The 17,612-nt window shown below is 41.3% G+C and overlaps 2 protein-coding genes across 7 annotated transcripts in view; one reads left to right on the top strand and one right to left on the bottom strand.

Moving 5' to 3' along the window:
* KIAA1328 (KIAA1328 ortholog) overlaps positions 1 to 10,241 on the bottom strand; it is a 177,309-nt gene extending 167,068 nt beyond the window's left edge. Inside the window, exons 1-5 of one of the 3 annotated variants that reach the window (XM_067315470.1) lie at positions 10,181 to 10,210; positions 6,317 to 6,352; positions 6,062 to 6,090; positions 4,487 to 4,626; positions 400 to 494 (exon numbers count right to left, since the gene is read on the bottom strand). In XM_067315470.1, coding sequence (XP_067171571.1) covers positions 400 to 494; positions 4,487 to 4,528 — 137 coding nt within the window. In that variant the 5' untranslated portion in view covers positions 4,529 to 4,626; positions 6,062 to 6,090; positions 6,317 to 6,352; positions 10,181 to 10,210. The other 2 variants (XM_067315469.1, XM_067315471.1) reach the window with 2 other exon arrangements.
* A 323-nt stretch (positions 10,242 to 10,564) lies between these two features.
* The window catches only part of TPGS2 (tubulin polyglutamylase complex subunit 2), a 36,844-nt gene continuing 29,796 nt past the window's right edge, over positions 10,565 to 17,612 (top strand). For all 4 annotated transcript variants that reach the window (XR_001292652.2, XM_013943359.2, XM_013943358.2 and 1 more), the window contains exons 1-2: positions 10,565 to 10,740; positions 15,379 to 15,458. Coding sequence is in view for 3 of the 4 variants with exons in the window: in XM_013943359.2 (XP_013798813.1) it covers positions 10,668 to 10,740; positions 15,379 to 15,458 (153 nt within the window). In the remaining variant the exon portion in view is untranslated. The remainder of the gene's footprint in view (positions 10,741 to 15,378; positions 15,459 to 17,612) is intronic.

Here is a 17,612-nt window from a genome sequence, read left to right as displayed (position 1 = left end):
TCCACCTTTAATGTGGAGTTCCATATAAAAGCTCACTCCTGACAAATAAGAACTACAAGTTTTGTACCAACAATGTTTATGGTTTCCAAAAGACAACATATATTTATATAAAGCAAACAACATGAGCAGCAAACAAAACTCTAGCCCTGTAACTAGGTTTATATGGATGAATTACTGCAGGTCACAAAATGAGCTCTTGTTTTCATTTTGTTTGGGGGATTTTTGATCAGGAAGCAAGCAAAATATATCTGGCCACTTCATTGCTCATACCTCTTCCTGCAAGAAAAATTACCTTACGCAAATATACAGTTCCATTATGCAGTTCTACATTGCTTGATGTTAATTAGAAGAATGACTCTCCTTAAACATAATGTATTTTCAGGTAATGCTTATTCTCACCTGGCAAGTTCTTTAATTAAGTTCGCAATGCGTCTCTTGTCCTCAGGACATAAATCCTTTAAGGAAGCACTCTTTATTCCTCCTTCATTAGTGACCTGAAAATTGAAACCCACATTTTAGACTGTTTTTTAAAGGAGAACAAGCATTTCATAAGATATTAAAAGTATTTCAAAACCTAATTATTAGAAGCTGAAGGTAGACAAATTCCAACTGAAAATAAAGTGCATATTTTCTAACTGTAAGTACAGTTCAATAAAACAAATTACCAAATTGTGGACAAATCTTCTAAGAGGCTTGTAAATCAAGTGCAAGTTGCTTGCTTCAATACTAAACATGTTGGGTAAAGTTTCAAGACCTATGTCATTCACTGCTTCATGCTTGATAAAATATAACAGGCACTTCTGACTTGGGAATCTAGTGCAGAGATATCCAGTCCAGGATCAGAACTTTATTATATTGGGACCCGAAAACACAGAGCAAGACAAAACATTTTGCCTTAGCGTTCATGAAAAACATACAAAACAGCAAAAAGAAAATACAATATACTGTTAGTAGAAGATACATCTTTAGTTCAAAAGAGTTTTTAATACAGAAAAGTACACAGCCCTTTTTACTGCATTTAGTCACTTATTTGCTACCTTCACATGCTACTACTCCTTCTTGAAAAGATTTTTAATATATTTCAGTGCTTTAGTTCTTTTAATGCATTCCTTTATCACACTGAAAACCACAATATTTGTCATCAATGTCCACCAGAGGGCATATTGCAGTTCACATTTGCAACAGTCCCTTGTATTATAATGGTTACTGTCATTACCTATTTTGGGTGTTTCAAAGCAGGAATCCTTCTTAGTTCTAAATCTCTTTAATTTACCAGAACCTTCTGTAGTCAGTGACTCAGTACTCCAGTGCTAGCGATATGCACAAAAGAAGAATCTCAAGATGAAAGGAACAGAAGTAGCTATGCCACTCTGCCCAAGATTTTGGTGAATTTAAATATTTCCACTTAATCTGACTTGTTTATCTTCAGACACTTGCAAACCTATTAAACGTCACTGAGTGCACACAGTGCTTAAAATATGAGATACCAGAATGTTACTCCAAAAAAATTCAGACAACTCAGACAAGTTAACACAATACAGCACAGAATAACGCCTGACCATACAAAGCAAACACTGGGCTTCTCTCCCCTCATTACCAGTAACAGCAGCTGATCTACAAACATCAGAGAGGAGACACCCCCTTCCATTCTTATCCAATTGCTTCTCCAACATTGGTTTAAAACAATTAAGTGACTATGCAGCTTTTGAAAGACAGAAGTGATGATTTTAAACAGAGGGATGTTATACCCACATGGCCCTTCAGTACACCCCCCCCTTTTTTTTTTCCTTTTTAAAACATAAACATATTTTCCTTGGAAAACAGGAGTTTCACAAGGCAAACTAAACTTCTTCAGTGCTTTTCAAGGGGTCATCTTCTTTCACAGTTTCCTTCCCAAACATATGTTGTTTACAGTCACAAACATGAAAAGAGAAACTTATCATATAATTTAACTTCAACTAAACATATAGTTGAAGGTTTCTGTTTCCCAGTCTAAAAATGGCTGAAAAGGTTTGTAGCAGATAGCTGACAGAACTTCTTAAAAAAGTCACTTTTAACTCACAAAAAATAAGAAGTCAGAAGCTTGATCCTATTACTGCAGCAGATTTTTACAGAAGGTACCGTACAGACTCCTCAAGCCATTCCCCAAATCCATATACAGTTTCTCAAACAGATTTGTGAGATGAAGAAGAAAATCTGAAAAGATAGTCTGTGCTTTTCTGCATCACCCACAGGTACTGACAGATGGCATCCACAAATTCTCAGAGGCAGGTTTGCAGCACTACACATGTCAAAAAGGAGCTGTGGAATTATGCATAGCAACAGCTCCACCATAAAACACAAGATAAGTGAGACAGAGGCCAAGACTATAATGTCTCATTTGTCCAGATTTCTGTACTTTCTGCACATCTTAGGCTAGAACACAGCTCCCTATCTCAGTAATTTTCTAGATGAAACATCTTATACAAATGAAAAATACTCTCACCTTATAAACCACACCCTGGAAGATGACGATGTAAGTGAAAGAAGCAGACAACTTCCGTCAAACAGCAAGCAGGAAGATGGGAAATTTTGGCCAAGACCAGTATAGCAAACCACCAATTTATTAAAAGTGCCAGAAAAGCTCCAGAGCTAACAAGACCTTTTTGAAGTCTTCTCAATAACTGTCAAACTCCTATGCAGTACTCAAGTCTATCTGAATGAGGAAAAGGTAAATCAGTTTTGCTAGAATTCATATTAGAGTGAAACTCAATCCATTCTCTTCAACAGAGGATTCTGGTAAATCATACTGGCGAGCCACCTAGCAGTACAACAGCGTAAAGTTTTTCAGAGTAAAATCATCAGCTCTCCCTAGAAGGACACTTAACACCTTGAAGAAAATGAGTTTTGGTCATCAAAACTCCTTGTGAAAAAGCTTTGTGAAACTTTGCTCTTCTGTAGCAAGTAAAACTTCTCCTTGTTCCAAGTAATTCAGAGCTTACCTTCAAAATGAACGTACAAAATTTCCATGAGGATTTTGCAAGGTGAGCAAAAACTAGAAGGTTAAAAAAGACAGAAGAGAGAAAAAACTGACTTGGAAGTCATTTTATTGACAGTATTATAAAAGCAGCCCAACAGCTCTCACATGGAAATAGGAGGAAACATTTTCTGAACAAAACAAGTAATACACACGTACCAGCTAATCGCTGCCATATATCTTATACACAATACAATAAGATTTTAAAGTGAAATCTGAAGGCACCTAGGAAGCAGAGGCCTTGTAGATGTTTATGAAGAGATGCTTCCATACAAAGATTCTGCATAATGCAGATTACTTGTGAAACTTCCCAACATGTCACTTAACAGCGTTATTTGCAAAGCAGAGGTACCTGCCAACCTCCTAAAAGCAAGTACTGAAAGGCAGAATAACAGAAAGAGAGGAGGCCAGGAAGGGCCTTTAATATGAATACTAGTTACTAGCACGTCATGCTGTGGAGAGCTGCTGAAAGAACAGCAATGACACTGTCAAAGTAATAAGACTAGAATGATCTGTTTCCACATCAGAGTTTTGAATGAGCACGTGAGGCAACAAGGCACTTACACAGTATGCAGAAGACAGAACATCATCTTCACCAAGATGAAGAACAAGATTTAACTGCATGATAGTAGAGCAGTGAACCAGAAGCAGCCAAAAGTTTCAGATACTGCTCTGAAATGCAAAGATACCAAATCTTATTGACTTACAGTATTGCTCAAGATGACTACTACACAGGGGACCTGCAGTATTTCAGTGACTTGGATAATCAATGTACTACCCAAATCACATTACAAAAATAGTCTCTCTCAACAGATTGAGAAGTATTACAAGACCTACCAGAACACAGAATAACCTGACAAAGGAAACTTCACTGCTTTGAAACTTCTAACACACTAAACTGTAGGAAAACCATCACTTGTTGTCATAGGAGTAGACTAGACAATCCATTAAGCAGAGTCAATGACAACAGCAACTGACAAAGTTACTGCTTTCACTCAGCTGCATTTTAACATTTATTGTCAAACATGGAAAGTGATTTTTACATTGCTAACACAAGTGACCACAGCAAAAAGGTCTCCGAGAAGACTTTTACAAGTCCTGTTTCTAAGAGATATGACTAGGACAGCGAAATGGAGTAGACTGAAACACTAATTGCTCTGTCTTTAATAAGTAACATTGTTTAGGGGCTACTCAGAGCTATCCTATGTATACATCTACCTATCTGTTTTATATAGTCCCAGTTGTAATAAATTAGCCTTTTAGCCTTTGTTCCCTTGGCAGGCCATTTCAGTAGCAAAGTAATTTTTGCCAGCAAGACGCCATAGCAAAAAAGTTGGCAAAAAAACAAAATATAGAAGTTTGCAAGAATGGTAGCATTGTAAAATTGTTTAGCAGTTTTCAACCTAAAGATTTTCTGCCACTTTTTACTATGCACACTCTTTAAAAGAAGAAAAATTAGCCTTTACTGACCTGTTGCCCTGTCATATCTCCAGTGCTTTTAACAGGATCCATAGAAACAGAAGTAGCAGCTACAGGCACCGTTAGCTTAGTTTCACTTTTTTGATATTTTGGCAAAGGTCTTGTTCTTAAGTTTCCTTTTGCAGATATTCCTGTAGATTGAACACAAACACAACACACATTATGAAGTCAAAATGGACCCTTTTCTCCTACAACAGGATGTCCAGAAATTCATTCTTGCCTGAACAGCTCTTTTAGAAAAGAATGAGAATTTCAGAAGTGCTTCTGTTTGCAGTTCTCCACAGCCTCAGACTCCATATAATATTATTAAGATGAATATATCAGCAAAAGAGAAGTACATGGCATGGGTCTGCACCCACCCACATGAACATCAAAGTGAATTCTGCAAATGTACCTCGTCTTCCATCTGAGGTTCGATGCAAAAACTTGTGTTTCTTAAAGTGAAAAAGCATAAGCCAGAGCTTCTGCCTTCACACACTTAAAGACTAAATAGGAATGAGAAATAATGCTGAGATCAGTGCTACTCATACAATATCATTTTTTTCCTTAATATAGCAAACCTACTGATTGCTCAGACTAATTTTTTGTTCCTTGCAGAACCAGGCATATGAGTAAGATAATGGTGCAGTGCACACTCCACAGACCTTCTGTAAAAAGCTGTCATAACTAGCATTAGCTCAACTGTACTGACGCATAAGCAGCACTAAGATTCAGTGCTTTATTATAAAAATCCAACACTAACACTGACAAGGCCTTCCAAGGCCAGATCAAAGCCAATATCTTCTTGATGCAGCCTCAAGGAGTGAGTCTTGACTGTTCAGAACTGCCAAGAGTTTTAAAAATATATATACTGAGTTTATACTAGCAGAGAGAATACATTTATTTGCGTAATGAAATTTAGAAGTGTGTCAGCAATTCAAGTGAAAGAACTAAATTATAAGCTTTATCATCTTCATGCCCTACACAAGAGAAAATAATGTTGTTGAAATTCTGCTCACATAAATACAGAAGTGGAAGAACATTTCCCAGAGTGAATCAATTCACGTCATTTAGGACCACTGCTTTCTTACCAGAAAGTAGAGTATAATGATCTGACATCAGCTGACTAGAACTATGCTAGCTACAAAACTCATCCAGAGATTTTTTTAACAGCTGTATGGCCAGTGGAGCAATAGGCAGTGAATGGTATTTTTGAAGGTAACTGCACTACTCCAAACAGAGAGTAGGATTTCTCAAAGTTTATAACTGTTGGACATGTGCTGTACAAAATTTTACTAGAGTTAATCATCCCCATATGTTTTTGCTGAACCTGATGTCACTTTAGAAGTAGTCCTCCATGCTTGAAGACAATTAGAAAATTCTGGAGAAGGCAGGCTAAAAACACCAATCTTTTTCCCAGGGATGTACACAAGAATGCATGCACTAATTCCAGGTTGCAAGAACAATTTCCATTTTATTTTAAACAATGAATCTTCATTTTAACTGTTCTCCTCAAAGCTTATAAGAGGCGTGAACATCTCTAATGCTTCAACATACTTTGGAGACCGCATTAAAAATTCAGCTTACCTCGCAGATTGGATGGAACTATGCTGTACCTGCAATAGAAACAAGTCCCCTGAAACTGTTCATCTCATACCGTATGCTTATCTAAGCAGCAGAACATAAATCCTCTGCTATAATCCTCAATGTCCCATTACAAGTTAAAGTACTTCAGATGACTCTGTACCTTATACACCTAAGTACACAAACCACATACCTGAAAAGGCATTGCAAAGTTTAGCATTCACAGCAAGAATTTTTCTTCCTATTATAAAGCCATACCTGAAACATATATCATTGGCTGCTCTTCATCAGAAACTGCACGTAGTTTTGTTAAAGTAAACAAAAAGTACAACTTTGGCCTTTTAAACAGAAATACAAAAATAAGTATTTTGGCCCTTAATTTTAAAAAGCAGGTGATAGGAAAACAAACTGGCAACACCAGAGAAGCACCAAGAGCAAGAAGAACTTGAATTAAAAAAATTGCAGATTGACAAAGCAAACAGTGTTACTAACGTCTTCACTGTGCGTTAACTTTCATCCAATAAAAATCATCTCAGAGGTCACCTTCACAAAAGGTCCCAGGGACCAGCCCCAGTTGCAAGTCCAATTACTAAGATAATGAAGCAATAATGTTTATTTAAATCAGAGCAGGTTATCATTATATAAGGAATCCCTTGATATGTATGTATGTATCCCCTAACAAACTTCTAGGACAGCCTATATTCATACTGCTATTAAATACCGCTTTTTGTATAGTATGCTCTAAGAAACACAAATGAGAATAAATGCAAAAGACTTCAAAGGAAGTTGGTTATTCTCATTTGATCATCACATGACGAGTAACAGCTGAAAGCCTATGGACTTTTTTTCTTTAACAAGAGCAAGATTTGTTCTGAAGCAAAGAAAAGCATTTCAAAAACTTTCAATAACCTGAAGTTTTAACTATTAAATTACTTCATTGCATCAAACTCTCAAAAAGCACAAAGAACCAGGCAGCATATTATTTGTGCTATGTTTTCAGTCACCAAACTTGAATCCTTGCCTCCTAAAAGTCACTCTAAAAATAAGACTCAACACAATTCAAGGAAGGGTATAGCTTTCATAGTATCATCCTTAAAGCGATAGTTTCAGATAGGCAAAAGTAAAGATTTTTTATTCCCATATAAGTAACTAACACTATACTAAACTGAAAAACAAAACACAGGACATGAAATTCACCTCCTCTGTACTTTGTTTATACTGCTTTATTTTTCTCAGCCTTCTCAGTGCGACCTATAAACCCAATTACATAATTTCAGTTCTGTTTACAGTAAATCCATTTAAGATTTTGCACAGTTGTCTTCATACAATTAAAGTCAGGTTGTGAAAGTATTTCAACTGACCTATAGCAATTACTTTATCTAAAATTTTATTTTGATAGCTACATCTTGAAAATTTAACTTACTAAGTTACCACACAGAGGAGAAAATTAGCAACAGCCTAGAAGCTTTCACCTCTTGACAGCAACTTCAAATTCAATCAATACCAGTATCCATCACACAACTGATACTTGGCACACTGGAAATAAGAACTTGATCACAGACTCACTTGTGATCATGACAGCCCACATTATCACCCGTTAACAATCATCATTCATCAGTCTTAGACCACAGTGTGAAAATATCTTAACCTGGTATTGCTATCAAAGTCATCTCTCCTTCTACACACTCTGAAAACACTTCTGTTCTCATCTCTAAACTGCAAAATGCTATCTCCTGAACTGTCAAGGTTTGTGGGGTCATGCCATGAACCTGATCCTGAAGCTGAAAAAACTGTGAAAGTAAAACACCTGCATCCCTTCTTCCCAAAAAACACCAAGGTAGATCAAGCCCCCAGTCTGGATCACAGGCAAGCCCAAACAGCTGTGTCACCACAACTGTGACAGCAGTCTGCAGAATGCAGAAGAGAATATCTTCAATTCATACTACCACCAGAAACAACAAACTTTAGCACCAGCAATTGCTTTCTCAGCTGACATATGGCTAATTTGTGTGTCTACACATGGCTATAGGAAATAAAACAGATTTGCTTAAACAACATTCAGCTTTTGAAGTCTGGCTCCAGCATTACCACTGCTGTGGATAGATACCTAGTAGCAGGATTAAAAATTAGATAGAGTTGTTGCTATCACTCCCCCCAGCTACCTGGATGTCTCTCCCATGAAGGTTTGCAGCCTAGTGTATTAGAATAAACCAAAGTCAGATCAATTTACCTTAATCAGCTAGGCTGAAAATTGCAGTAGCTCAGGAGTTGATTCATAAATAGGTCCAAATCCTTATCTCTGAGTAAAAGACTGGGGACAGTACCAGCTTCAACCATTTAACACTAATCCATTGCCATATGCCTCTCAAGTCTCCTAATAAGATGACGGTACACATTATAAGACTACTACCATCGCAGCTAGTATTCAAGGCATCAGCACAGACAGTCATCACAGGCATCAGAGAAACCGAACATCTTACGACACTGCACTGGCTCCCCTGCAGCAAGCTAGAGATGCACAACAGAACAGTGTTGGAGTCTGCATTGCTACCCTGTACCTAATTCTGCAATTATAGAAAAAAGTTCAGTTTTCCAAAGCTGTTAAACCAGCATTGGGAGGGGGGAAAAAAAAAGTATCCCCTATTATTTAGTCTTGCACTGTATATATATATCAGGATATATAAACTTTGCCAAAATGAGAGGCAACAAATGTAAAATAGAAGTGGAAGACAGAAAGATCCCTATTCCTTGGCATGTCTTGAGGCACGAGGCCTCTGCCAGGCTCCAAACAGTGTGTTTAGTCATGGGAAACAACCTGTCAGCCCAGTAATTAATTGGTATAAACACAGTGACAGTGTAATTACATCAATATTTCCACAACAGGCCAGAACAGTGACAGTGCATCAAGAAATCTGATATGTGCCTACCAACCTTCATCCCATCACACCACAGAGAAAGTTGTATGCAATTTTTAACACAAATGGGCAGTCTTCCAAGATTTACAACAATGCGTCCCCTAAACACAGTCCATTGGATGGATCGCCCATTTCCTTCATGTATTGGTTTGCAGTGGGTATGCAATCAAACATATATACATAAGCACATACAAACATACCCTTCTTTTCAGTCACTTCTAGCTGATGCTGGAACCCCACTCCCAATGCCAGCCACAGTGATAACACAAGTCCCTTATATCTGCAGCTAAATCTTTAGCTTCTAAGTCTCTGTCAGGCAAGATTGCCAGTTCCACCCTAATGCCTCCAAGTAGCTGAGCCTCCAGCTCAGCCATTCAAGCTGAAACATCAATGCCAATTCCTTCTGGTTCTCTGAACCACATGAGCCCATCTCTCTAGCCAGGCTTTTACAGGCTAAACACCCACCACCACCTACTCCAGCTATATGTCCAGCCCAATCTAGGCTCTCCAACCAGCATTTCCACATTTCCTGTAGACCAAGCCACAACAGCCTCCAACTTTCTCTCTCACAGACCCCCCAGCCTCCAGGTCCCCTGCAGGCTCATCCTAAGTCTTAAGCCTCAAAGTCAAGCTTAGACTCCAGTCACAAAGGGCATGCCCCTTTTGCTTTTTGCCTGAACCTCCAGTCTCAATTTCCGCACCTCCCTCTGTTGATTCTTTTCCACATTTGCACAACCTGAATCCAGTTTCCCTATATACTTACCTCCTCCAAGTCCTTAAGCGCTAAGTCACACACAAGCAGGACATCTCCTATCTCCTGCGGCAGACCTTTGCCCTGGAGTCTCACATAACTCCACTCCCAGCACGCACAGGCCCACACCCAACCTCTTCCCCAGGCTAGGCTTCCCCACGCTCTCTCTTGGCTGAGCCGGCAGCGCCATGACCCTCAGCCACGAAACCCCACAGGGCGCACGGACAGAACCCAGCTCTCCCGCCTTCTCCACAGCACGGCCCCTGCCCTGGCACCCACCGCTACACCCCGCCGCAGGCTCGGCCCCTGCCTCAGTTTCCCCACCGCACCGCTCCCCGCAGCCCCAGGCCTCCTGTGGGCCGCCTGCCCCCTCCCACCCCGCCGGCTCCGCGGCCCCCGGGGGGAGACCCCTGCCCAGGCCGCAGCCTCGGAAAGATTCCTCCCGCGGAAGGATACTATCTCCGCTCCAGTAAACGCCGCCGCCCGGCCCGGCGGCCACCTCCGCCATCTTGAAACAACCGCCACTCCCAGAGTGCCCCCCGCCGCCCCCCCAGCGCTCGCAGCCCATTGGCTACCCGCGCCTGGCGTCGTCCTGCCGCAGCTGGGGGCCGCGGGGCCGCGGGGCGCTCGCGGCACGCGGAAGAGAGGGGCGTTCTGGGAGGCGTAGTCCTCCGAGCGGCGGCTGGCGGCGGGCCGCGCGCTCAAGGAACTACCAATCCCATGAGGCCTCCTCCCGCATCGCTCCGTCCATAGGCTGAGCGGGGCGGGGGGGGCAGGAGAACTACACATCCCAGGGCTCCTCGCGGCGCAGCACCGGCTACAGGGTGGGAGGAGGGACAAGAGGTTCGTTCCCCCCACACACCCACTCCCCCACCCGCGCGTTGGTCGTGTCTGCGTGCCTGGGAGTTGATGGTGAGGGGAGCTGGGCCGGGGCCTGCGAAGGATGGAGGAGAAGCCCTCCAGCAGCATCAAGCCCTACCTGGACAAGCTCACCCTGGGGGTCACGCGCATCTTGGGTGAGTGGCAGCGTGGAAGACGAGCCCCTCGGGCCTGGGGTAGGCCGGGCCCACGGCGCTGGCGTGGAGGCCGCCCCCGCTGCCTGGGCACGGGAAGGGCCCCACCGCTGGGCCCAGGCGGGCGGCCTGCGAGACCCAGGCCCGCTGCCCTGCGCCGTCCCCGGGCAGGCCCCTGCCCCGAGGGGCTGGCAGGACAGGTGGCCCCTGTGGGCCTGGCCTGGCTGGGTGCGGGGCATCTCCAGGGCTGCGGGGTGCTGGGCTGCCCCCCACACCCACCCCTGCAGCGGGGAATTGCTGGGCGGCTTGGTGCACCCGACGCCCTTGGCGCCTGCAGTGTGAGAAACCACGTTGCTGCTGTTTTACTGTCAGTCACGTAATACGTGGCAAGTTTTCTTGAGGTCCCTGTGCTGGGATTGCTTAGCTGCGAGAGATGTTGCACTGCTTGTTCGCGCACAAAATCTCTGTTTCTAGCATTTCAGCTTACGGTGGAAATCTTGGAACTCTGACTTGAGAGAGCCCTTCAGCTTCAAAGGGCTGAGAGCAAAGAAAGAGAAGGTGGTGTTTTATTCAAAATCGTGCATAATTTTTAGCCTTTCCTGTGACTTCTGAATATGTAGGGTTGACAGACACTGTACCCAATGACAGGAGTTCAGCATAGCGAGGTGTTCTGGCAGAAATATGAGAAGAAAGGCTGGTCATTGGATCTGCTCAGGATCCTCTCCCGATAAGTAATCACTCTGCGATTTATTCCCATACCCCAGAACCTTTTCCATAACATGCCTTGCTTGTCATCTTTGATTTTTGTCCAGATCTTGAGCATTCTTGTGTCCCTGCAGTTCCCTTCGAAGTTCAGCAGGAGTGCAAGGAATTCAACATCAAAATCAGAAAATAAGGCGTCTCAGACAAAACTTTACTCATGGCAGTAGAATCACAAAAACTGGTGAAAATATTTGCATGTGTAAAGGATTTTGTTGTTAGACCTTTCATCTGTAAGCAGCTTAGGGTACAAAACTGACGTATCCATATGGCTGGAAAACAATAGACCTATCCCAAGCCTTGCATGTGCCAGCATTACAAATCATACTTCACAGAATTACGTATTTATATAAATTTAAAGCCAAAAGTGACTGCTGTAATTTATCTAACCTGTGCTTTGTGTCCTGTGACAGGGAGTTTCATCTAGTAACCTATGCATATCACAAATAGCACAAGTTACTGATGGTTGCACAGCCAGATGAGATTAAATGGTCATGGACCTCAATGAGGACAGAGTTTCATCCCCAAACTCTTTTCAGAGCTCTCTTTCGAACTTATTTGACTTCTCAGGGTTTTCTTATTTTCCAGCTGTGAGTTCAGGATACCACTACCACTCTACTTCATGACAGCATTAAGAGGGTGAAACTACTGATTATCAGATACTGTGGAAATGCTTCTTTTAAGTAGTTCTTTTCAAAACATTACCAGCCCTACCCCTCAGATATTTGAGATCTGTGGGATGTTAACAGTGTCCAAAAGTAATATTGCCATATAAACTGTTTTGGGTAGGCGTGTTGCTTTACAGCCAGCAAGACATGGCAATCTGGGTTTGGCTCTGAAAGTCCTGTAGCATCCTGTTCACATGGCATGTGTTTGCTTGTTTCTTCTCTCTGTATTTTTCTCTGGTCTGTTGAATTGTGTAATATAGCAATGCACACCCCAGCCCACTGTTGTGATGTTTTAGTCTGGATCTTTTCTGTCTCGTCAATCCTTCTGGGAATTTCACACTTTTCTGCCCCATAAAGTAGTCCAAAGCATGTAGATTGTTGCACCATATTAATTAGAATTGCTGAATTAAAAATTTTGATAAACATTACCAGAGCAATCTGTATGCTGTTTGTTTCTTTCAAATAACAAAGGATATTTGAGTCAGAAAGATGCCTTATTTGGTAGTTTGCACTACTAGAAGCTGTCTTGTTATTTTAACTCTTCTTCTGGGAAGCCTCATGAAGCCCATAGATACTTCTCTGCCTGGCATAACATAAAAGCAGTGACAGGTTTTTAACTCTGTTGAGTTAGTGAAACACTTCTATGGGGGATGGAAATGGTCACGTAGTAAAACACAACATGCTCCTTTGAAGCAAGAAAATATTACACATGCAGTATATGGAATCTCGAGACCCAGTTTTCCAACACCTTTGAGTAAATGTTCGTGGGACCATTCCAAAAACCCTCGTTTTAACAAATTTTAACAAATTCTGTGTATGAGATTTTTCTTTTCAACTTCTAGTCTCTGTGGAAATCCCTACAAGGTGGAAGATTGCTCACAAGCGTTATGAAGGTTATAATTTGAGGAAAAAGGGAGAGGTATCTTTTTCCATTCCCAGTATAATGCAGTTTACTGAAGTTCCATGACTAATAGTAACATTCCAGAAAGTTTGATTGCTCAGAACTAAATGCGAATGTCACGTGTTAGCTGTTCTCGACATACTGTCCAGAACAGGATCATACTTCACTATTTAGAGTCTTTATTAGATAAGAATTTATGTATTCAGACAGTTTTACAAAGATGCTGAGAGTTTATCCAACTTGCAGGAAATACTAGCAGTACAGTAAGAACCTCTTTTGCTGTGATTTCCTGCTTCCAGCTTTGTGCTCAGACCATTGGATCAAGTCGTTCTGATTAATACTGCAAAGCACTTTTGGAAACTTCCAGATGAAATGTGCTAAAAATAGGACAGGATTTACTGTGATCTTAATTCAGAATAGTTAACTGGGAGGATTCTCCTGAACTGGTTAAGCTTTATCCCATATCTTTTGTCTAACTTAGTTGGCCTCCTGATTTCTTCCATCTGAATTCTAAAAGCTACCGTGCCATGCATGCCACGGCATTTGTCCTTCTTTTCCTCCTTCATGTTTAATGGAACTCCCATCCATACTTGCACACATCTGTTAAGCATGGTCTTCAGTTTACCCACAGGATATTTTTAATATAACATTCAGGCTTTTAAGATGAAGTTTCTCTTTCTTTTGATCTTGGATTTGGTTCAGACCTCTCTAGAAGATGCAATTCACTCATCCCTGGACATCTTCCTGTGACTGATATGATATTAAATCTTCCACCATCCCAGCTGAGCCTTTGTGCATGATGAATTAAACATCCGTGCTGTTTTCTTTGATCTCAGAAATAACAATTTACTCTGTTATTATAATCTCTTAACTTGTTATAAGATTTGCATAGCTCAGATGGAAAAGACTGGTTAGATCATTGATTCCACACACTCCTTTAAAAGCAGAATACGGTCTCCATACGGAAGACTTGCATTTGAGCAAGAGACAGATTGCCCTGCCTTGCACCCAGCTATTTGAAGTGAAGCTTGGCAAAACATCAGAAAGTCTTTTATAGGTTGGAGACCTGTATTGGTCAGAAAGGTTACCTAGGTGACCTACTATGGTTTTTTCTTTTTTTTTCTATCTTTGAGTTTGGTTTTCTGGTGCTATATTTTGACTTTTAAATTTTCTGGCAATGTAACAATCAATACTTCCAATTAAAGAAAAGTTCAGACTTCCTTATGCTGGCTGCTGCTTTTCCACCAGCAGAACAGACAAGGGCAGCACTGCTGCTAGAATTAGAAGCCTAGAGCTGGAGATAAAAAATGAACCAAAGCTCTCTGGTGCCTGTCTTTCCTGTCTAGTGCACTGTGTATGTTTTATCGGAAAGCAATTATAATATGTGTGACTGCTTTGGGAGCCCATACTTTCACAGCAGAGCTGGTCTTGAAAGCCCTGCATAGCGATCATTTCTGCTATACAGCCTTGCGTGCTGGGTTTGCAATTCCCTTAACAAGTAAGTAGTCTTTCTGGACCTGATCCAAAGTGAGTGAAGTCAGTGGGAACCATTTCAGTTGGCTGTAGATGAAGTAAAACATTATAAAATAATAAGTGCGAGGGAGACTATTCTGCCATCACACACCTGCAAGGATAGCACTATGTAGATTAGTATCTTGCGTTTATATTCCATTCTTTCCCATAAAATATTCAGATCACTTTTATAAATGATGAGCTCTGTGCTCTTAACAGTTCTGCATGTGCCCAGCTGGGATTCTGGGGAACTGATGTTTGCTCATGCTGGTCCATTCTGCAGGATCAGATTCTACATCTGTTCAGACTCACTGAATCCAGCCCTGAAATGTGCCCGTCTTTGTGGAGTACAGAGGTTAGCATTTCACAGCAACATTGCACAGCATCTTGTGTCAAGCTAAAAATATCTTGCCCAACTGAAACCACAGAGCATGCTTACAAAGAAAGATTCATCTGACTTTTAGAGTTTGTTCAGGAACCCAGGGCTGATTTTTTCCACGAAGCCTCTGCAAAAGATCAGACCTTAAATACAAAATCTGTGTGTAGTGTGTGTGTGTCTGTATGTATATATAAAAACAATCAGAGGATGTCATCTTGTGCAGCACTAAGCATCCTCATACCAAGACATGCTGAGTACAATTACAGATAAAAGAAAGCCACTGTTCAGTCACCAGCATAATTCTTGCAGTCATTAATGCCTTTCCCCCAGCTGTCAGTCAGGTTTAACTTGCAAAATTGTCTGGCTCGCGATGTTTGATGTCACCCATGCCAGCCGCAGACATGATCTTCTTTTCCTTTTAGAGACTTCTCCAGGAGTTGCTGAGGTGACGTTTGTGGAAAAGGAGCCGGCTGAACGCCACACTATCATTTCATGGGAACAAGTGAGTGTTTTCATGATAGTTCTGCAGTGGGGTTGGTCTGACTGTACTGCAGCCCATGGAGAATGTTAAATGACATGTTCACCTTTTGTTTGCTTTTAAGACAGCCTGTTACCAGATGCACACTGGATCTTGAACAGACTTTGTTTTTCAGCTATTACTCTGGTTTCTAGAATATCACATACACTTGATCCGTTAGAGAAACTTCTTCAAAGAGGGTATATTTAAAATGAGAACTCTAAGAAGGAATCGCATTGGTATTATAGACAGCAACTTGGTGACTCGGGGAGAACAGACATACTTCTGACTCAGCTATGAAACCACATTTTCCAGCTCCCTTTGAGACAGAATGAAGAAGCTCCTTATTGTTTATAGCCATTATAGGTAGAAACGTCAAGCTGGAAAATACCCCTGAGCCAATCATTTTGTTCCAGTTATCCATTTCGCCTTTCAGCCTCAGGTATTCACTTCCATTTCTCAGAGCCCCTCTTTCCACCTCCTTTTGGCCAACAGCCCCAGTCTTTTGCCCAAGCATGTCCTACTGGCTGTTCCAGAAGCCTACAAAGGCCACGTGCTACCTCAGCTCTCTACTAGCAGACCTCAGTGCGTCAGACAACCTGACCAGAGGGTTCCTGAACTCTGTTGTGGGGGGACAGAGATGGCATTTTTGGTCACCTCTCTGAACATACATGAGTTTATCAATTCCATGACCCAGTGCACATGCATACACACATCATGCAACTGGATGTGGGTACAGGATGAAGAATGACTGCTTTCTAGGCATTGTTTGTGTAGGGAAGGGGCAGTAGTAGCTGACTGGCCTTTGGGGAGGAGCATGGCAGGGGCCGGAGTTGAGTGAATTGACCTCCCTCTGCTCCAACCGTTACTGTGCCCAGATTCATGTGCTCCCAGCCGCTGCACTTGTTACCACTCCATGAAAATAACTGCCCCTTTGATGACGTCTTGCCATTTACAGTGTTATTCCTAAAAAGTACAGAAAAGTCTTGCACCAGTTTTGGTAACACCCAGCTCAGGTCTGGGAGCAGGAAAGTGACATTTACTCATTCTCTCTCTCTCTCTCTCTCTCTCTCTCTCTCTCTCTTTTTTTTTTTTTAAAGAGGAGAGGTCAGTTCAGTCTGAACATATTCTTGTTCTCATTTTCAGGCGCTTCTTCTTCTCCTCATTAAATCTGTTTTGTTTCAAAAGTGAGCTACTTTTTTAGAACCAAACTTTGAAATGCTTTAGTCAAAGTACTTTGCTCAAAAGAAAACATCTTCCCTCACCCAGTGAATGAACTGTGTCAATAAATGGTGAAAATTAAGTAGATACAGTTGGTCTGGAGCTAATGGTGAAGGACTTCACTGTCTATTTCTTTGCCTTTGTTTCCAGTCGCATTGACAAAACCTGAAATCTTCTTTCCTGAATTCAAAGTTAACTCTTTTTCTTTTATGTGGAAATAAGAGTAAGTAGCAGATCTTGAGTTCTGGGGATGAAATCTAAGATCTAGTGCAGTGGCTAGTCCATGCAATTGCAGTACATACTGCAGTGAAGATTAGGTGTAAAGCACCTACCACTTCACAGGACCCTTCAGGGTTGAACTTGTACCTCTCCTTTCTCCAAGCTCATCCTGCTTGGATCTGAATACAAATATATACATACCCAGTGTTCACTTTTATCACTTTTTTTCATAGCCACTAGGTGGCAACACTTATGCACGTAATCATATTTTCTCCATAGCTGAGATTTTAACAAAGTCTCATCACAGTCTATATTTTTAATTCCCACTATATCTTTGTCTAGGAAAGTATTTACAGGGCTTTTTGTGTGATGTAGGGAAAATTGGTCAACTCCTCACATTTTTTTTCCAAAACTTCACTCTTTTGATTAAGACTCGTCAAATAAAAGCTCTATGATTAAGATTTTCTTTACAGTTTTGCTAGAAGCATTTTTTCTAGTCCCATTTCAGTTTTGTGGAGGAAATGTGTTCCTACCAAAAGATAATCTATGGTATTCAGAAACTCTTATAAGAAAATCAACCTAGTTTTAATTATGAATGATTATAATGGTATTCTAAGTAATGCATACTGCCAGCATTATTTTTCTTGTCATTGTCTCAGAAATAAGCTGTATCTGTTAATTTGGGTTATGCCAAGTTTA

Source organism: Apteryx mantelli, chromosome Z, assembly GCF_036417845.1.
Source record: "Apteryx mantelli isolate bAptMan1 chromosome Z, bAptMan1.hap1, whole genome shotgun sequence".
Lineage (NCBI taxonomy): Eukaryota > Metazoa > Chordata > Aves > Apterygiformes > Apterygidae > Apteryx > Apteryx mantelli.
The sequence above is the reverse complement of the archived record's forward strand: the minus strand, read 5'-3'. Positions and strand labels throughout refer to the sequence as shown.